Source organism: Hesperophylax consimilis, chromosome 5, assembly GCF_061612785.1.
Source record: "Hesperophylax consimilis isolate HC1 chromosome 5, BYU_Hcon_1.0, whole genome shotgun sequence".
In the NCBI taxonomy this organism is placed as follows: domain Eukaryota; kingdom Metazoa; phylum Arthropoda; class Insecta; order Trichoptera; family Limnephilidae; genus Hesperophylax; species Hesperophylax consimilis.
Genome location: NC_142840.1, coordinates 18790385 through 18810324, shown reverse-complemented (window position 1 = coordinate 18810324; position 19940 = coordinate 18790385). Strand labels below are relative to the sequence as shown.

The following is a 19940-nucleotide window of genomic DNA, read 5'->3' as shown; positions in this document are numbered from 1 at the left end:
CTCCGCCCGATTAAAAATGTTGTGGGCAATTATTCCAAAATTCTCTCTTCATCTCCCCTTCATGAATTTGAACATACGTTGTAGGGAAATATTCGTCTCCCGAAATACTCTAGCCAAGTCCGAATATTATTGATTACAGTGTTTACTTGCTAAGGCATCTACTGGTTTTGACAAGGGGCGTCAAAATTTTACTCGCGCCACGTTAGTTCAGGGCTGGCCCTGTAAGTTACCCTGCCAATCGATTAAAAAAATTTGGGAACATCAATTGACGACCTACCGATTGTTGTCTTTAATCTACCGATTTTCATTTTCGCAGCATGGCATCACTAAATAGTGCTGCCAACCCAGCTCCTTTAGGACTAGATTTAGCTTATGTTTAGCTTTAAATTGAGCCGTCAGCTTCAAATAAAGTGGTTTAGCTTCTCAATTCGTTTCAGATGATCTAATTCCTTTTCTTATACGAAAGTCATTAACGAAAAGTGAAAATTTAAGGGTTATTTCGTAATGAGCCGGTTATTTTTGTATTGCAATCATTGTTTTATTATCGCATAATCCCCCCCCCCCCAGGATACGAACACAATTTCTTTCTCTGACCACCCTTCTCCCCAGGATACATTTAAAACATACATTTTATTTCTTCTCAGAATTTCTCTGCGAAAGGTAATTTTTCGTTATCCAAGATTTTAGCTCTTTTTTAGCTCCTTTTCGGATGACGTCGGGCTTTATTTTAAAAATCGAGTTGTCAACACTGTCACTGAACTTGACTTGATAAATTTACGCAAGGGCAGGCAGGATGGCTGCGAAATTTGTGTCCAACGTTTTTATTTTAGCAATTTAGCGATTACGGGTTTTAGTTATTTCTACAAACAAACATTTGCTTTTTATGTGAATATTTTCAAATTAGAGTTTTGTATTTAGTTTTTAAAAATGGTTCTAAATGTGGTCGATGGGGGATCAGGAGATCTTGCGAGCAACATGGTATCGGACAGTCTTCAGGTGATCAATGTGTCTGACCTCGAAGAAGGAGAGATCAACGACGCCAGCGATCTGGATGCGGTCTCTGAAGTTTCTACTGATGAGGAATTATTATTGCGTCAGCGGATAAAGATCTTGGAAAATTATAATTCTGCCCTTGGGAAGAAAGAAGCACGTCAGCGTCATCGGAATTCGCAGAAGGGTAATCTTTATGTTTTTTTGAACCTTAATCGAATTAGAACTTCTTGATAATTATCTGTTTTATTTGTAGATAAAAAAAAATGTCAGAAAACTACGCACCACGACCTAAAACCGAAATTACGCACTTCTCTGGCCAATCTCATTGTCATTGACGATGTCGACGATCGGGCTCCTTACACTAAATTTAAAGAAATTCGCAGGCATGTTAGAAGTCCAAGAAGGCGCAAGAGGCCGCACCATCGCAAGGCTGGTATATCAAAAAAAGTTCCTGAAAGGAAACCTAAGAAGACTGCCACCCCTGTTGAGGTGAAATCTTCTTCCAGCGATTCTGACTGTGAAAATACCATAAAGCATAAGCGGATCCTTCGAGATGCTATCGGGATATCTACCAAAAAGCTGGACAGTTCGTCGCTCAAAAAGAGATTATTACATTTTATGAAAGGATCTAACGATGAACTGAAAAAAGAAAATGACCTATTAGAAGAAAAAATTTCACTTCCAAACGTGAGTGGGGCTAAAGGTACAGTAGAGGTCAAAGATAAAATTGATACAGCAGCTTTTGATCAACAATGTGCGACGATGGTTGAATCCCCTGAAGTTTTGAATATCAAAGATAATTGTACTTCTGATGATGAGGCAGAAACACTACGACAGGTTGCCCTCAATTCCAAGTCCATTCGTAGAAATAATCCCGCAGTAAGCCTGCCCAATAATATCCAATGCAAGGTGGACGAGACAAAGGCGGAAAGTACAGACAGTGATACTGCCGAGCTTAGGATGATAGCGTTGAAGTCTGCCATGTTGAAGAAAGCTAGTGAAAGGAAAAAACTTCAAAAGGACATCATGAAGAAAAATATGAAACGAAATGTGAAAAGAAAACGAACATCTTTATCAAGAGTATTTTCCGAAGATGGCATCGATGAAATGTTTTTATCTTATCTCTCTAATGATAACAATACCGATGTAGAAACTATAGATATGGATATTGATATGGAGCCTTGCAAGAGCTCGATCATTGAGAGCCACATTCCACTTCCTTTGAATTCAGCAGAACAAGCATCTTATGCATTTCCAACCGATTATCAGGACAATCCTAACTACCAATATCAGTTTAATGACTTTCAGTACTACGATAGCAACAACTACATTCACCAGCCTATGAAACTGAATGATAGTTTCTCCATTCCACTCCCTGAGGGCCTGCCTCAAATAATGGAAGAAAACATAGCAGATAAGGAGAATGACATGGATGAGGATGAAGACATTTTGAGAGCACTCTTATTAAATTCTATGAGCAAAAAAGGGTCAATCCAAAAGATTGAGGAACCCGTCAAACCTTCCCAACTACCGAAAGAGGACACCAAGTCTGCTGAACCGATTACAGAGTCTAAGACTTCCAAACCTTATTCTGATTCTGGTTTAATTATTCATCTAGGAGAGTCAGACTCTGGCAGTGAATGTGAGACGACCAAGAATTTGACAAAAATGCATCACAAGCTAACAAATCACAAAGATTTTCAAAGGAATTTGGACCTTTACTTGAAAACTGCCCGGTCCAAGTTTGAAAATGCTTCACCCCTACGTGCCAAACAAACAGAAAACACTATTGCTAAAAAACACACACCTATGGTGAGTTTCATTATTGATTTTTTCATTGCAATTTTATTGTTTTTTTTTTCTCTTCTATATTTTATTATTTTATTTTATCAGGCTGTCAGACATTTGCCGAAAGAAAACCAGGAAGAATACCGACAGCTGGTCAAGCGGATGTCTGAGTTGGAGAAAGTGAGGATGGCTCGACAGTTGGCGCAGCAGAGAAGCTCCACTCCTGAGAATAACAACCTGGTCTCGCTGGCCAAGCCAGAGAGCAAGGAGAGTGAGCGAGTAGTGACACCGTCTCCCTCTCATGCATCCAATGGGATGACTGTTGACAGAAGTATTGAGATTCTACCTACTAGTGGTATGGAGCTTCAACTTAATATGTCTAGGTAGGTTCTATTCAACTTTACTGTCGAGATACAATCTGCAGATTATGCTTTAGTTCATTTTTAGATGGATGATCAGTGTCTGCGCAATCCACAGCTACATATTTACAACATCACACAGTTATGATACCGATTTTGAAAAGTTCACACTCGTTCTTATAGACAGACATATTCACAAAGGAAATAACATTGTATAATTGCATACTTCAGGCAGAAGATCACCGACCAAATGAAGATTCTGGAGCAGCTGGAGAGCGAAGGCAAGGATTTGCGCGAGAAGACCGAGTCGCTTAGCGCTCAATTGAAGGCCATCAACACGCAGCTGCTGAGCTCTCGAATTGCACTCAACAACAACCAGAGGACTATGCACGTAGCACATCGCAACCTTTTGCGCCTAAAGAAACAGCATCACATATTGGTCAATAGGTATAAATACTTATTCATACATTTATTCTGTGTAAGCTTTACGCAGGAGGCCCGAGGGAAGGCATAGAGGTCTTTTTGAGGATAAAAAAGAGCGAACCTGTGTATTGAAGAGATCCAGCTTCACCCGTGCCTGAGCTGGTCTTTTCAGGTTTCAGCAATTATATCAATGGAAGGCTTGGAATCAAAGTTTGTTCCGTTAGGAGATTAGATTGTCATTTCAATTCCTTTTATAATCAGACATGATTGGTTCTTTGAAACCTTAAATTCAAGGTTATTCTTACTCCTGGAGGAAACTCTCTCGAGGTAACCGTCCATTCTCTGCTTCAAAGCCCTTCTAGCGGTTGGAGTTTCTGTAACCCTTTGGAGGCTTGCCAAACAAAAAGTTAAACAATTGTTATGCTGCAACTACTAGGTAAAATAATTTTTAGTTTAAAAAACCCACTGTAATTAATCTAAACCACAAACAATCAGTGTGATATTTTTCCTGGTTAAAAACTGATTATATGTGGTATGAAAAATTGACATATTACTGCTATTTTACATGTCGACATGTTAAGCTATTGATATTAACTTCTAAGAGCCAAAAGTACTTATCGGATATGAAAAATTCGTTAAGCGCCGGCGTAGCAAATTGGTAATCTGAAAACAATGCTCTGCCCTTGAGGTGATTTTGCACAAAAACGGCGCTATACAAATCATCCAAATATTATTATTCTGTTTATGGGATTTTTACACTCGGCAGAGAGGTATTAAGTTGTGGGAGCCTGGCATTTCAAAGATTAATAATCCAAGAAAAAACATCTGGTTTAGGTGTCATTTGCTCTTGGGTATTTTAAGTCACCTATTTATTCAATTTTTTAATAATCTCGAGTTAGCTCACATCATAATTTGCGCCAATTGTTTACAAAGATACATATATAACAGACATTGATTTTTGGCAAATGTATTTTGGGATATTATTGTTTTTTTTAAACAAATTTTAAGCCTTTGTTTATATAATACCATTATTTTAGGAGGAAAATACATATTATCCGCTTTTCGAATTAGGAGATAGATTTGTTCCATAGCATTCCAAAGTGACATCCAAATTGCTAGATGGCTTGGCTCTGTGGACTGTCAAACACTAGAAACTCGATTTATACATGTTCTCTGTTGGTCTGGCAGCCGGCTGCCTCCACACGTTTGGTTTTGACCGGGTATTTTAGGCCTGTTGAGAAGAACAGATGCCCAGCGATCCATTCTCCTTTCCTGTGGCTAGGCTTTTTCTAGGCGAAGCACTGGTCACTTATGTGGGTCGGCCTTTAGTGCTGACTTTGTATTTTGGGAAATTCTTGGTTTACATGTTTCTTTCGTCTGTTCCAGGATTAAATCTGCCCCTAAATCGAAAGTAGGCAGTTTATCTGTTACCATTAAACAAAGTGTTGGCACAAGTTTGAGTACACCTCCGATGAAAAGTGCACCTCTTTCAGTTGCTAATGACAATGCTGTAACTAATCCAACTCTTCTGAAAACTAAAACCGTTATCCCAAATAACCCACAGAGGATGGAAATACAAAGTAAACCTCAGGCGCCCGTGCAAATTGTTACAAATAAGTTGCCGCTTGTCTCGGGAAAAGGTGTTCAAAATGAAAACCCTCCAAAACAGCAGAGTTCGTCAGCCCAAAGTTCATCTTGTAAAACTGTTACAAAATGTACAGATCAAAATAACATACTTAGCAAAACAATGATAACAAACAGTGAAGAGTGCCCGGTACCAAATGATAAAGATAAAATTAGTGAGATTAAGCTATCACATTGTAAGCATATTGTAAACGAGCCGATTAATAAAAGTGTAACCTCTAATTCCAAGATCGAACAAGATAATGGTATAATAAAGCCTTCAAATGACAATTTGGTTTCCTTGTGCAGTCCAATAGAAAGTAAAAATATTTTTGAAGACCAATTTAAACCTCCAGCACACACAGAACTGAAGCACGTTCCATCACAACCTGAAAATACTCAAATACTTGAAGTTGACGAACATAAAAATGCTCAAATTAATATTTTAGAGACGATTAATTGTAAGGAAACTGTCTGTGATAATGACGTGGAATCTATGGAGTGTATAGAAATCAAAGAAGAATGTGCAATTATCATGAGACTTCCGGAAATGTGTATCCCATCCAGTGTGGTGGTGGAGGACCCACAGAAAGAGGACAACACGGAGAACTGCGCTAATCATCTTCCCATAGTGATTTCAATGGAACATTCCGTCAAAGATAAATGTGTAGATTTAGTTGAAGCTGCCTGCCGGGAGTACAAGTCACCTCTCCACGTCTTGAAGTCCAAGAATAAGTAAGTTCATTGCATTATGTGAGGATATTTTATTTTTCGTGTAAGCTGCCGTCTTGGCAGTTTTTGTTGAAGTATCATTCACAACAGAACATTCATTGAATTAGTTTCTTGTTTATACAAAACAAATATCCACCAAATAGTTGTTAACAATAATTTATAAACTACCTAGAAATAGGTAAGTTTTTAGATTCTCACGGCCAAAAGCATTTTTGTTGTTTGTTTTTGGGGTGTTATGCCACTGACACTGCAACGCTGTCCGAAACGTCGGCTAAAGAAGGAGTTAGCGCAACACGGCATAACACCCCAAAAACAAACAACATAAATACCTAGAAATAGTTCGCACGTATGGCCTTTGAAATTTTATAAGTTAAAATTTTTTTCAAAAACATTCACATTTAAATATTTGTTACCAAGACTGTAAACGTATTGGGGAATGTAAACCATAGTTGGAATGAGATATACACGTGTCTCTATTCGTTTTTTTAGGTATGTGGAAATTGATAAAGTCCAGGAGCTGATAACGATGGAATTTAGTGTTTAACATCTTCTATATAAATAAAAATGTAAATGTTCATTTGTTCAAAATCTTAAATCTCCAAAAGTCCTTCACCGATTGCTACGAAATTTTGACACAACTTTGCATTTGAATAAGCGTGTGTTTTTATATACCTATATTATATAGATGTCACCTGTGATAGGTAAAAACCTGCTTTAAAAAAAAAAACAGCGCCATCTGTTAGTTGTAAAAGCAACATGCGCCACTGTTTCTATATTTGCACTTGAGTGGATTATTTATGATGAGTACAGAAAGACTGAGCCACAGCATCGCGTGGCGGGATACAGCTAGTTTTTAATAAAAAGGTTAAGGCGATGCCATACGTAGTAATGCAAAATCATGTGTTTTTGGTTTGAAAATTTGGTCGCCTAGAAACGTTTCAGATGCTTTAATTAAATACTGCGAGTAGAATACATCTTGACCTTTGAAATGATCGAGTATTTTTTAGATAAGTCTTTTTATAAGCCCAGAAAAAAATTATGTATAAGGCGTATGAAAACTGCTTTAAAGTTCAAAATCTCCTACTTACGAACCCATTTTCGGTTATGATTTTATTGTATAATGTGGCAAATTAAGTTATTTATAAAATGTTCGAAAACAAATTAAATATTTATGCCTGAACATCAACAAAATAAAATAAAAGGCACTTTTTGGCCATGTTTTTTTCTTGCATAAATCAAAACAGGCGGATGGTGTTAAGCGGGAATTTAAACCTTATCACCATCTACGTAAGGGTTGTTATTGATAGCGGCTCAATTTAAAATATTACGCGACGTAGTGCATCGCCTTAAGTCATTTATTTATTAACAATTAGAATTTATAAAAGTTTGCACATTTGACCTTCAAAACAAGAGGAAGGTCTCTGTCTTCATTAGATGCGCCACTTCAGCCAGTTTAAATATTTACTAATGAAAAGTAATTTATGTGCTATAAATGGATGAAGTGTAGATATTTATTTATACATATTATGCATGTTTTTTAATATTGGCGCTTGTCTGTTAAAACCTCCAAGACAAAATTTTAAGTTTTCAGGAGAATAAAGAAGTGATGTTATCATTAGTTTTATGTATTCCTTTTTCCTAGTTGGGTTAGGCACCGATTGCTTGGAGAACGCACCTCAGTCTATTGACTGGGCCAGGCTAGTCCCATAGATCTCTGCCAGTCTGCCCTCACACAGCCTATGCAATTGTTTCCTAATCTTTGCCTGGATTGACCAGCTGGATCTCTTCCACCTGGAATTGCCAATATAGTTCTTAATGGAACACCTCATCTGGGATTACACTATAAGTTCGCCTACCCCTCAAGAATATTTCATAAAATAATTGATATGTATGTCACTTTGGAGGTTTTCCTATTAAGCACCGATCTCTAATTGTCGTTTATTCTTATTTGATGATATTTACTAAAATATCTTGTCACAATTGATGACACATGGCTTTAATTACATTTTTCAAATTATTTTATTACAATATTCAATCTCCATTTGATTGATGCGAAAATATTGATTCCAATATCCGTTAATTCCAACTTCATCAATCAAAAGTAAACCACATAAATGCACATTTCAATTTTAGATTAAAAAAATGTAATTGTCTTTTATGTTATGTTTCTTTGTGGCTGGTTATGAAAGAATGCTCTATTTATTTTAAAATGTTATCAAGCTCGATGGATAAGGTCTAGTTCACAACGGCTGATAATATATTACTTACGTTGAAAGGCACAATTGTTACACAGATGAGACGACACATTGTTAGAAAAATTATAAATATATAGTAATAATTTCTCCAGGTCAATTACGTAACTTAACTTAAAATTTAGACTGACTTCACAACTATAAACCTGAAAATACTGTAATTATTTGTTGCTGTTTTTCAGTTGGACTGATAACCCCCAGGCGATCTTCTGTCCCTTTGAAGTGGGGGGAAGCTGTAAGGACCCCGAGTGCCAGTACCTCCACCCTCGGCCCTGACTTATCCCCCTCCCTCCTTCTTCCTTTAGTTAGTCTTCCAACCCAACTAGCCATATACATATCAAACACCAACTATGCCAATTCCGTTGGTGAAGTAACACCTTGCCACGATGGAACGATCAAGTGTAATGTATACCAATTTATTATTTCTATTACATCCAATTTACCCGTGGGTTGACTGTGTCGGAAACTTTTTGTAAATGAAATGTTCAAGTTTCTTCTTTTCTGGGTTATGTTAAACTCATCGGCATATTTCTTATAATATTATATACTCTATATATAAATTGTGTAAAAAAGTTTATGCGATATCTTTACATGCTAGAGCTTGGGTACTACCCTCTGATTTTCTCGCTGGAATGTTAGACTAGATCGTCTAGACATTAGGACAAAAATTGCAATAGTGTTAGTAGCGCATAAGCTGTTCAATGGACACATTTGTAATCCTGATGTTCTGGAAAGTATTATATTTTATGTCCCCGATAACTTCACCAGAGCTCGACAGAATGGGCTTTTGATTTTTCCAAGAAGCAGGACCAACCTACCGATGGTGATTCCTCTGGGGAGAATGATTACTCTATTAAACCACCTTCTTCTGAGATATATATTTTTCATTCAAACCTCAGTGAATTCAAGATTAGAATAAGTATTTTTTTTAACACGAGGCTGCATCGCAACAGATATAATTAATTTATGTGATTGATTAATGTACTCTTATGTATGTTATTAATTGTAACTGTCATGAAATGTTATTGGAATCACAATAATTAAATAAATATAATTTAGTACACATATTGCATGACAGACTGCGGTGGTAGATTTCTATTTACACAGATTAATTAAGTGAATGGGTCTACTATAAATCTTTGGGTTTATCTTATCTTAATATTTTTCGGTGATCCGATAACTCATCAAAATGACAATTCAACACACATTTAAAAAGTCAGGAAAAGTGATGAAACAAAAACTAGGTTAGATAGGTTAGGATTATAGGTTTTTTTTTTTCATCGCTTTTAATGACTTTATATCACTTTAAATGTGTGTTGAATTGTCGTTGTGTTGAGTTATCATGGAACCCTATCGAGTTTGGCGCACGTGCACTGGTGCACCGAGGATCCATTCTGCTAGCTCCTTAGAGCAGGCTCCATTAAAATACCCGTAGAACAGACTTAGCATGCTCACATTAGAGATGGAAATCGGTCTGTTAACAAAAGATTGTCAATCAGATGGACCCGCCCTCCTTTGCACAGAATCAAGTAGGTTTATCAAGTATTGTGAGGCTCCAGGCCAGAGTTGGCTCCCAAATCCAATTGTTGGGCGTACTTGAGATTTGTACAGGGTTGGCTGCTAGTCACTATTGAAAAATCTACTAGCCCTAAACAAGACCCCCAGTTTCTTGGAGGTCAGATTTATTCAGGCTTCTATGGATTCCTGATGCTTGAGCCAGTCTGATATACTCCAAGCATTTCATTGGAGCAACTACTCAAGCGTTGCATTTCATCTTTCTCTAAATTTGTTTGTTATGTTTCGGTTTAAGATGTTGGTCGTTTTAAACTCTCTTGCGCCGCATTAGCTGATAGGTACGATAATAAATAATTTCTCTACATATAAGCAGCTATTCTGGAAAAAAATACTTAATGTAGATTACATACTACTTAAAAAAAAATATAAATAAAAACATTAACTGGTAAGATGGTACAATTTAACATCATCATTTTGCAAAAAAACAAGTAAATTATTACGAAAAAAGAATCAACTGGCGCACGGTGAAAATTTAGCATCAGCACAAGATGGGTTAATGCTTCTGTAAATATTCTATTTTTAAATGTGATCAATCGTCGAATCGACTCGAATATTAATTGAGTGGGTGTGTATTTAAGTACCTACTTACAAATCTTATGATTTCAGAGTAACTTTTGGTTTTAATTTACTAAACGAGTTGTGGAGTTGCGAAACCTGCTCTGGAATTTTTCTGAATCCAAAAATAAGACACGAAAACTGTTCGGAACACCTTTTATGCTAAACATAAAATTTTTTATACATCATGCTTTTGATATTTAGAGAAAAATGTTAATATTATATTTATTTTTAATTTTTTTCCAATATTTTTTGTGAATGCATCGAAACTATCAGAAATTTCTAGAACGGGTTTTGCAACTCCATGACTCAAGAGTAGATTAGAAACATACTTTTTTGGACGTGAGATCACAGGACTACTAGTTTTATGAATTTTGGTAAATAAAAAAATTCTCTGTAGGTGGAGTAATCTAATTATTCTGCGAAAATTTATTGTTTGGATCTTATTTGAAAAAAATAATTGATATGCCGATGGGTTATATTGTTTGTTTGTGTTTTCATTTTGTAAAATCATTACATAATAATATGACATTTATTCGTTTTGTTGTTTGTGCTGTTTACTTTTTATTGCCATCACAAATGTCGAGATGTAGCCTCCATTATTTACCATACCGTGTTGAAATCAATCATGTTTTGTAATATTATGTAGTTTGATATCTTGAGAGCAGAGCATGTTGGTATTTCTGGTATTAAAACCCTGTAACGAGGGTAGAACCCTGAACCATTCGTACGTGGAGATACTTGCAAGCAATACGCGCCGCTCGTGATTATCGCCATACTATTTTGCTATTGTTGGTACATGACACGTCGATTACAAGTTTGATGTCAGTTCCCAAAAAAGTAAATTTGACATAATTTCCATATAATTCCGTGGCGACAGCGAATGCTCTACAATCAATATTTATTTCGTTATGTGGGTGAAAAAAAAAAGTTTTTATGCTTATAAAGCAGAACATTATTATTATCTTCCCCACTATAGTCACTTCATATCTTATTATTTCCACGGATGCATGTGGAAAAATTATTAAGTTATAATTGTGGTAGTGCCATGTACGAAAACCAGCTTTAATAATAATAAATAATAAAAGTGTTTATTCCGGTATGTGGGGAGGTTAGTGCAGTCCCACACATTCCATATAGAGATACAAAAAAATATATGATCAAAAACAAAAAGATAGAACAGAAAAATAAAGAAAAAAAAACAGAATAAATTGAAAATAAAATAGAATAAAATGATAAAATTAATAGAATAATAGAAAGTTGAAGCCTTTAGGGAGCCGTGACTATATTAGGCGCTAGTATTTTTCTCCAGTGTGCGTCAATGCTTGAGGATGGAGTGAGGCGGGCTTCCATAGTGAGGATATTTCCAGAGCTTCTTATCCTTTCCCTCATTCCTGCCACCCTGGATCTAATAAGGGCTGCATATCCGGGAACTCGCCCCTCCGTGAACATACGGGAAGCACTGCAGTATCTGGGGAGACAAAACATTGTGCGGAAGGGTTGTTGTATTGGACCCGTTGTATTAAAGAGTAGCATATCGGTATGCTACTTGTGGTTGCGTCACAGTCCCGTAGCTTGTAAGTATCTCTGTACGAAGGCCCAAACCTATGACTGTTCCACTGCTACTGCCACTGCTCTTAAATCTCTGATATATATATATGTAATAAGAACATATAATTTCTTTATTTAATATTTTTTTAATTTAATTTTTGTATTCTCTCCAAAAGTATATAAGTGTTTTCTACATTCCTTACTGTCCCTAGCATGTTTACCGATAATGTTGCTGTAATAATTGAACTATTATAGGTGCTTTATTTTTAATTGTCTAAAAATTAAATGGGAATTTCATGACATGTGCTTTCAGTTGGGTTCGTACCAATCCCCAACGATCCCGTCATTCCGTGCAGCGCTGGTAAGTGTTAAGTCATTATTTTAGTGTATTACATTAAGTGAGTAATGGTTGCACTTGGAACTGATGATTTGTGACACTTAGACACTAACGGACTTCTTGTTTTCGAACTTAATACCACCTTTAAAGTGTAAATAAAACATGTTGTGTAGAAATTAAACGTTAATAAACTATATTAATAAAAAGAATGTTTTATTTATTTCCCAGATAAGATTACTTCAAAATGAGTTGTTGGATTTAAGAATAGATTTTCATTATATTATGGATCCCAAGCTGCCATTTGACTGACGTTCCTCAAATTTTAGGGAAGCCATAATGTCATTGCATCATAAGCAAAAAAACTTGTGCACAAATTGTAAAAAACACATTTTATCTGTTAGTGGCGGTTATTTTTTACCTGTGAAAAATCACTGGATATAAAATTTAAAAAATTAAATGTATATGAAGAAAGAAAAAAAAACTGACAATGGCTGAAAATCAAACTTCGATCAAATGCTTGGAAGGCAAGTATGCTGACCATTACACCACCAACTATTGTAAGATCGGCGGTATAAATTCATTACAATTTAAAATATTATCTTGGAGGAAATATTTACAATTTCCTCCAAGAATATTATGTACTGAACATATGGGAATAGGGAATAGCGATGGGTCAGGACTCATTTTATTAAGAGCGGAAGCCACAGTACCACCTCAATATTTATTAAGAGCGGAAGCCACAGTACCAGCTCAATATTTATTAAGAGCGGAAGCCACAGTACCAGCTCAATATTTATTAAGAGCGGAAGCCACAGTACCAGTTCAATATTTTCATATGGCTCAAAGAGTTGACATAATTGAACGATGGCTCAATTGATCGGGAGCCATGAGCTCAGGGCGCATAAGCAATGCCAATACTGTGCTCGCCCGAAAGGGCTCCTCCGGTGCTGCTCACCGGCAGGACTCCCCCGATATGGCTCCCAACGTAAGCGTATGGAATGATCGTACGACTCTTGGTACCGGATAAGATGCTAGGAATTAGTAGGTGTAGGTACATATGTCCAAGTCTAGATGTCAGACTGTAAGACGCTGTTCGAGTATGTAATAACAATTAATACTTGGATAATTTGACTGGTGCTATTTTTAAAATATCTCCTGTTAAAATAGAGTAACCATTTAATTAAGCCGTGGTACGGTTTACCGGGAGTCTTACGAATACGACTTTTCAAAAAGAGAATTGTGCAGCTCGTTCATGAACGTCTCATCGCTAAAAAGAGAATTGTGAGGCTCGTTCATGAATGTCTCATCGCTAAAAAGAGAATTGTACGGCTCGTTCATGAACGTCTCATAGCTAAAAAGAGAATTGTGAGGCTCGTTCATGAATGTCTCATCGCTAAAAAGAGAATTGTACGGCTCGTTCATGAACGTCTCATCGCTAAAAAGAGAATTGTGCGGCTCGTTCATGAACGTCTCATCGCTAATAAGGAACTCCAGTCCTTTTTTATTATTTTTTATCAATGACCTTCTAACAACACCAGTATGTATATATATTTTTTATTGTCATAGATATTTAAAACAATATTTTAAACGCACCATATCTTTGGTTTGTCTATGTGAATTCACCAGTAATAAAAAACCTACATTTTATTTCAAGAGGCATTACATTTTGCTTGGCGGCATTGAGAGTTGAGCCTTTTTTACTCTTAAGCTCAACAGATTTAATATTGTGGAACACTACGTAAAATGTCAGCATTTCTTCACTACAGTTAATTGTACTCCACCAATGTGCAAAAATACATTCATGACCCTTCCTGATAAACAATTTTAGTCTTCCAAAACCTGCAGTACTATGAAGGAAATGGTGTAACGCCAACAAACTAATCACTAAGAAAAATGCTCCTTTATCACTTGGGTAAACTGCATTTCGTTGCGGAGATCATTTTGATGCAAGTACAAAAGTTTAATTTAGGTGATCTAGTAAATGTTTGATACAAGTTTAACGTATATTGTAGTTGTAATTACACCTTGTTGTTTCAACTGCATATTTTCTTTTAAATTTTAATGAGAGTTTCTAGAATTTTTCCACTGATGTATATATCTCAATTTGTGGTGAGTGATGATAGACGATTTATAAATTCTACATATAATACATCAAACTTATATAATTCAGAATCAGCATTTGTTGATCTTTATGAACCTATTTTTCACTGGAGTTCATTATTATGTATTTTTTAATTTTATAATGTTACTTACAAACCTCTGAAATTATGTTGTTTACATATTAAATATGTACATTCGCAATTATGTGCATTACTGGTTTGTGACAAATAAATTTTTACAGCCGAAAACCAAATCAATCCCGCATTTATGACAAGTGCGATTTTACAAGCGGTAGGTAGGTACAGTATGCACAAGCTAGTGATAAAAAGATACACAATTTGTTGATATTTTTGTTGGAAGCCTTGAACCAGGTGACGATAGTATTAATGCGTCGATTGTTTTTAAGAGGAAATTTAGAAGCATGAAAGCAAAATCTTAAAAAAAATCATTGATAATAAATTTGAGTAATATGTATAAGTGTATATTTCAAATTTATTTTGTTAATAGGTATGTAATACCTACTCGTATTTTGAAAACATACTGAAAATTTGCGAATATATTGATAGAGGCATTTAGATAGGTACATACGACTTTTAAAAAACTGATTTAAACTGAAAAACTGGATGTAACGATTAAGGGCTATAAAGAGCAAATTTAGTTGCTCCCCTCGTGCTCATTAAAACCAAGTTTGACTGTATTTATTTATATTTTGTACAGGGAGATAATATACAGGACCATACTTACCTGGTAGGTCACTTGAGAACACTGTTTATTGTTTATTAGAGAAACTTAGATAAAGTTTGCATAGTTGGAATACATTTAATTGGAAATGCCACTATTAATTCCTGTATTTATTTTAATAATATGTATTTATGTTCTTTAATTTTATGTTCGGTGGTACAACAGTACAAGGATTTGATCAGAATTTATCATTCTAAATGTGATTCGTACCTCGGCATGAGACAGATTTTAAATAATGTAAATACAATACGAAAAGTGTGATTAGGATGTATTATGGGCAATACAAGAATGCTACTCTCAGGCAGGTATATTTAATAAGGGTGTGAGAGCCTAAAAAGGTAAGTTTTTAGTTAAGACCTAAATTCGGTTGGGCTTGTTATGCATCTTAGTTCCGGAGGGAGTTTATTCCAAGCCATCGGCCCAGATACTCTGAAAGCGCAATCTGCAAACTTAGTATTTGGCTTGCGCTTAGGTTCCGTCAGTCAGCCTATAGCTGATCTTAGAGTCGACTGCCGCAGACCGGTGTTTTCCGGGACGCATAGTTCCGAGATGTAAGGTGGGGCCATTTTATTGATGGATTTAAACACCATCCAGCACAATTTGTACTTGATTTTATCCCACAGAAATTTAATTTTTTTAATGTACAGCAAAAGTTAAGAAAAATATTATTTGATTTTTATCAAATTTCCCCAGATCTGGGGAAAAATTATCATTTTATCGAAAAATTCAGAAAACAGCTGACGCTTAAGAATAGATGATGAGTTTAATATGGCCCCTCTTAAGCAGGAAACATAAAAGAAAATTATCATTATTATTTATGTAATTTTTTTACTATTTTCAAAATAATAACCTTTATATTAAAATGACAATGTTGTGTGTTGTTTGTTAATCACAAATATGAGAACAATTTTTGCCCATCTGACCCTTGTGCCCTTCCCAGAAAAAACCTAGGATCTGCCCTTCATTACCGCACAAGAATCCCAACTGCTCTAACCATCTGGAACAGGTGCGACTGGTATCCCTAATCGGGGTATGTTGAAGGTAGTGGGGAGGGCAAGGAGATGGTGAGGAAGTTTGGGGTGGTTATTCAGATCTGGTCACCAAACACGTCTAAAGCTATTTCAAACAACGTTTCGATTCTGAAAGGTAGTCTTTCACCAGGACGATAATGAAAATATCTACTACTCTGGAATATGCTGCAAATATACTATGTATTATTATATTTGAAGTATTATTAATAAATTGTGAAACAACATAACTAAATCAAATGAAATATAATTGCACACGCCGTGGATTAAACCTGTGACCTCTGGATTTGCTATTTGAGAGCCTCACCCTTCGATCACGGAGGCCGTATATAACATATCATATTTATGATCATTTTTAGCAAATTTTAGAAATTTTGAATGAACTGTGCTGACTGAAACATAGAGCTAATCAATTAGAGGCTTTATATAGGTGCACACTAATAACTTGTGGAAGTGTATTCCGCTATTAAAACACAATAATCGGTGCGCATAGACCGGATTTTGTAGTTTCCGCTCGTTTGGCCTTAAGAGCGGTGGGGGCCAAATCGGACTAATTGAACGTACAATAGTGGAAAATATTTTTTCGCTTCATGTCTCATCTAAATATAGTACAAACATTAATGGATTGAAATTATATTGATTGCTCTTATTATTAGGTAATTTTATGTAGGTTTATTTAATAATAAAATCATAATCGTCACATCGACAATTTTATCTGCTTTGTACACTATTAAATTGCTTAGGCAGTATAATCGAAAATGCACTGGCTATGATTACCGTGAAGTGTAAATATGTATTATTATTGTCATGTAATTTATAAATAATCACCTAAGTCAACAATAAAATCTTTGTGCATGATCTATAAATAGATGAATATTTTTGTAATGATAATGAATGAATAATGTCATTAGTCATAATTAAAATAATTATGTCAGGGTGAAGATATGACATTTAAATACAATTAATCTGTAAGTATAATTGTATGGAAAATGTAAGTATTAATTTTGTTTTTCAAATGCGCAATAAAAATTGTTTTTGAGGAGATTGCGCCTAATGGTGACAAATCACTGTCCTTCATTTGTAAAAATATAAATGTACTTTGTAACTGATACCTTCCCATAGATTTTACCAATACATTATTGATCTGTACATGGTGTCTGGAAACTTGTGGCAAACACCTTTGGGTAATACTGGATGTTAAATTAAACTTTATTTATTTATTTACTAACGGAACAAGTCCAATTAACACGTTACATATAACACAAAGTTAATACAATGAGAAGTGTTACAATAAAATATGCTATTACAAAAATAGGGCACAAAAACAATAGAGATAATATCAAGTCAAGACAGGAACAAGGTTTTGATGGAGTTCACGACATCAGCCATATCAATACAAAATATTACTTGCGTAATGACTGACAAAAATCATTTAGGCTTACACCAAAAAATTCAAGGTCCTGACTTGACAAGTCTGGCCATTCTGGACATTGGTGAATGGTATCCATAATTTGTGGAGTGTTGATTGAGGAAAAGCAAATAATTATTTCTGAGTCTACGAGAACACTAGTCTATCTAATACTAATAAAGTAATCAACAAAGCCAACAAAATGCTGAGTTTCATAATCTGTATATCAAAAACATTCCACAACATAAAGACTATGTATTCCCTTTACACCACATATATCTACCCCCACTTAACCGTGCACACCAATCTGGACTCCTATCTACATAGCCCATATTGAAAGAAATCAAAAAAAAAAAATTAACCCATCCATTATGAATTAAACTCATTAAAATTACATCGAATCTATTAAATTTTACAACTTCAACTCCCTTCATACAGAAAATTAAATTTTTTATAAAATATATATATTTTTTTTAATTTGTTAACAGTGTTTCATATTAAAGCTCTCACAAATACTTTAACATGGTTGATACTATCACTAATTACAGACAAACACAACATTGATGACTTAATGGATAATATGCTTCACAGTATATTACAACAAGAACACTGTAAGTAAAGAATAATGTACATGTATGCACCTACATGCATACATGTATACACACATACATACACTTACATATACATTTCATAACAGTAACAGTAATTAGTTTTTAGAACAACATGATAGGGAGCTTTAAGTTTTGTTAACATTTGATTTGAAGGTGGCCAATTATGACATTGACAAATCAATGTAATGACTTTTATATGTCTCGTTAAAACTACGTCACATTCTCGGTAAAGGTGAGTAATACCCCAGCTTACTTTGAAATTTTTTAATATGTAACGGAATAAAATGTATAAGTCCGGAACCAATTCTAGGAACCTTGAACATGATTTGATGGAGTAGAAAATGGCAGTTTATTAAAGCATTAACAATTTTGAAAAGAAAATTTAAATCAATATTTAGTCTTATCTGTTCAAGGGTGCGTACATTGTAGAAATTTAGTCTATCGGTGTAATGAGGAAGTGATCGAGCTCGCTTATCACAATACGCTAGGTCTCGTTATTTAAAATTCTGAATGAAGCCTGTACTTGCCTGAGCATACCAATTTAATAAACAAACATATCCTGTCGAGATCAACACTACAAACCAATTTCTTTCATTTGCCCACATATATAACCAACATCATATAAAATTCCCCGTATATGTGTATAATTTATCACAAAATTTCTCAATGTAGATATTCTTAGCAATAATCTTCAGAAATAACGAACAGAAGTAAAGCCTACAATTAATAAGGGAGTATGGAATGCATCTGGAACATCTTCCATACTTATCCTATATTCCTCTTCCTGTCCCATTTACCTACTAATTAGTTTAAAGAAACAAAACTCCTATCCTCCTATATGAGTTTATATATAGGTATTTATTTGTAAGAAACAATCAGCATGTACAGGGTGTTAAGGGACGTACTTTACTTTAACCAGTGATTTGTGACATTATTTGGAGTAAAAAAATTTGAATGAAATTTTGGTCTCCGGTGACATTTTTTATGTTTTTTTCATCTAAAAACAAAAATATCATTTGGAGGGGTGAGATGTCAGGTGGTAACTCGGCTGATTGGCCAGTGATAGCCTCTTGGAAATTTTTTTAGTGTTGGTTTAAATAAAATATATATATTGAATAAAAAAGTTAAAAAAGGCGCCTTTTGATCACATTGTATTGCTTATATATTGTGTAATAAACAGCCAGCATGTACAGGATGTTAAGGGACGTACTTGACTTATTTTAACCAGAGATTCCTGATATTATTTGAAGTAAAAATATGAATTAAATTTTGGTCTCTGGTGACTTTTTTTTTGTTTGTTTATTTTTTTCAAATTAAAACATAAAAAAAACATCACTTGATGGGGTGAGATGTCGGGCGGTAACTCAGTTGAGTGACCAGTGATGAATAACTGAAATAAAAACTAAAACACAAATATTTTGTGTTTTTTATGAAAAAAATTTTTAGATAAACACAACCTTTTGGGTTACCTGTGCAGATGATCACATTGTATTGCTTTTCCACGAGTTTATATATAGGGTAGTTCCGGGGGAGATGGCCCTAGTAACTTTAAGACTCTACTGTGAAGGAATTATGATGAATAAAACATTTAATCACTATAGAACATAAACATTATTTATTGATCTTATCAAATATTAACGACAAATCACTTCAACTAATGAAAACAATATAATTTTAAACTTAAAAAAAAAAACTAGGACTGGCCATCTCTCCCAGAGTGTCTGGGGGTGATGGCCATAGTGTTTGGGGGGAGATGGCCAGTACTTTTTTTGCCTTTCCCTTTGCCCTTGTGACATTTTAACTCCATTATTTTCTTATTGCCGCAATGTCCTCAAACTCGGTGCAATTTTCATGCACCCAAAGC

At 35.0% G+C, this 19940-nt stretch overlaps 1 protein-coding gene across 2 annotated transcripts; it reads left to right on the top strand.

Annotated features, from left to right (window-relative positions):
- The first annotated feature begins 775 nt into the window (after positions 1 to 775).
- On the top strand, positions 776 to 12369 carry LOC149423601 (uncharacterized). 2 transcript variants are annotated; one of them, XR_016302202.1, is made up of 7 exons: positions 776 to 1177; positions 1247 to 2805; positions 2887 to 3164; positions 3372 to 3587; positions 4950 to 5921; positions 8353 to 8571; positions 12165 to 12369. XR_016302202.1 is itself a non-coding variant. In XM_089631664.1 (6 exons), exons 1-6 carry the CDS (start codon positions 928 to 930, stop codon positions 8444 to 8446), a joined length of 3369 nt encoding a protein of 1122 aa, XP_089487790.1. In that variant the 5' UTR covers positions 776 to 927; the 3' UTR covers positions 8447 to 12369. The 2 variants fall into 2 exon arrangements, 1 of the variants encoding a protein (XP_089487790.1); XM_089631664.1 differs by having other exon boundaries at positions 8353 to 12369.
- Positions 12370 to 19940: the final 7571 nt, after the last annotated feature.

What these genes read in the sequence shown, in the direction of transcription:
- LOC149423601 (XM_089631664.1), top strand. Translation starts at nt 928, where the DNA reads ATGGTTCTAAATGTGGTCGATGGGGGATCAGGAGATCTTGCGAGCAAC. An exon ending in CTAAAAAACACACACCTATG is followed by an intron (nt 2,806 to 2,886) that starts GTGAGTTTCATT and finishes TTATTTTATCAG; the next exon opens with GCTGTCAGACATTTGCCGAA. An exon ending in GTCTTGAAGTCCAAGAATAA is followed by an intron (nt 5,922 to 8,352) that starts GTAAGTTCATTG and finishes GCTGTTTTTCAG; the next exon opens with TTGGACTGATAACCCCCAGG.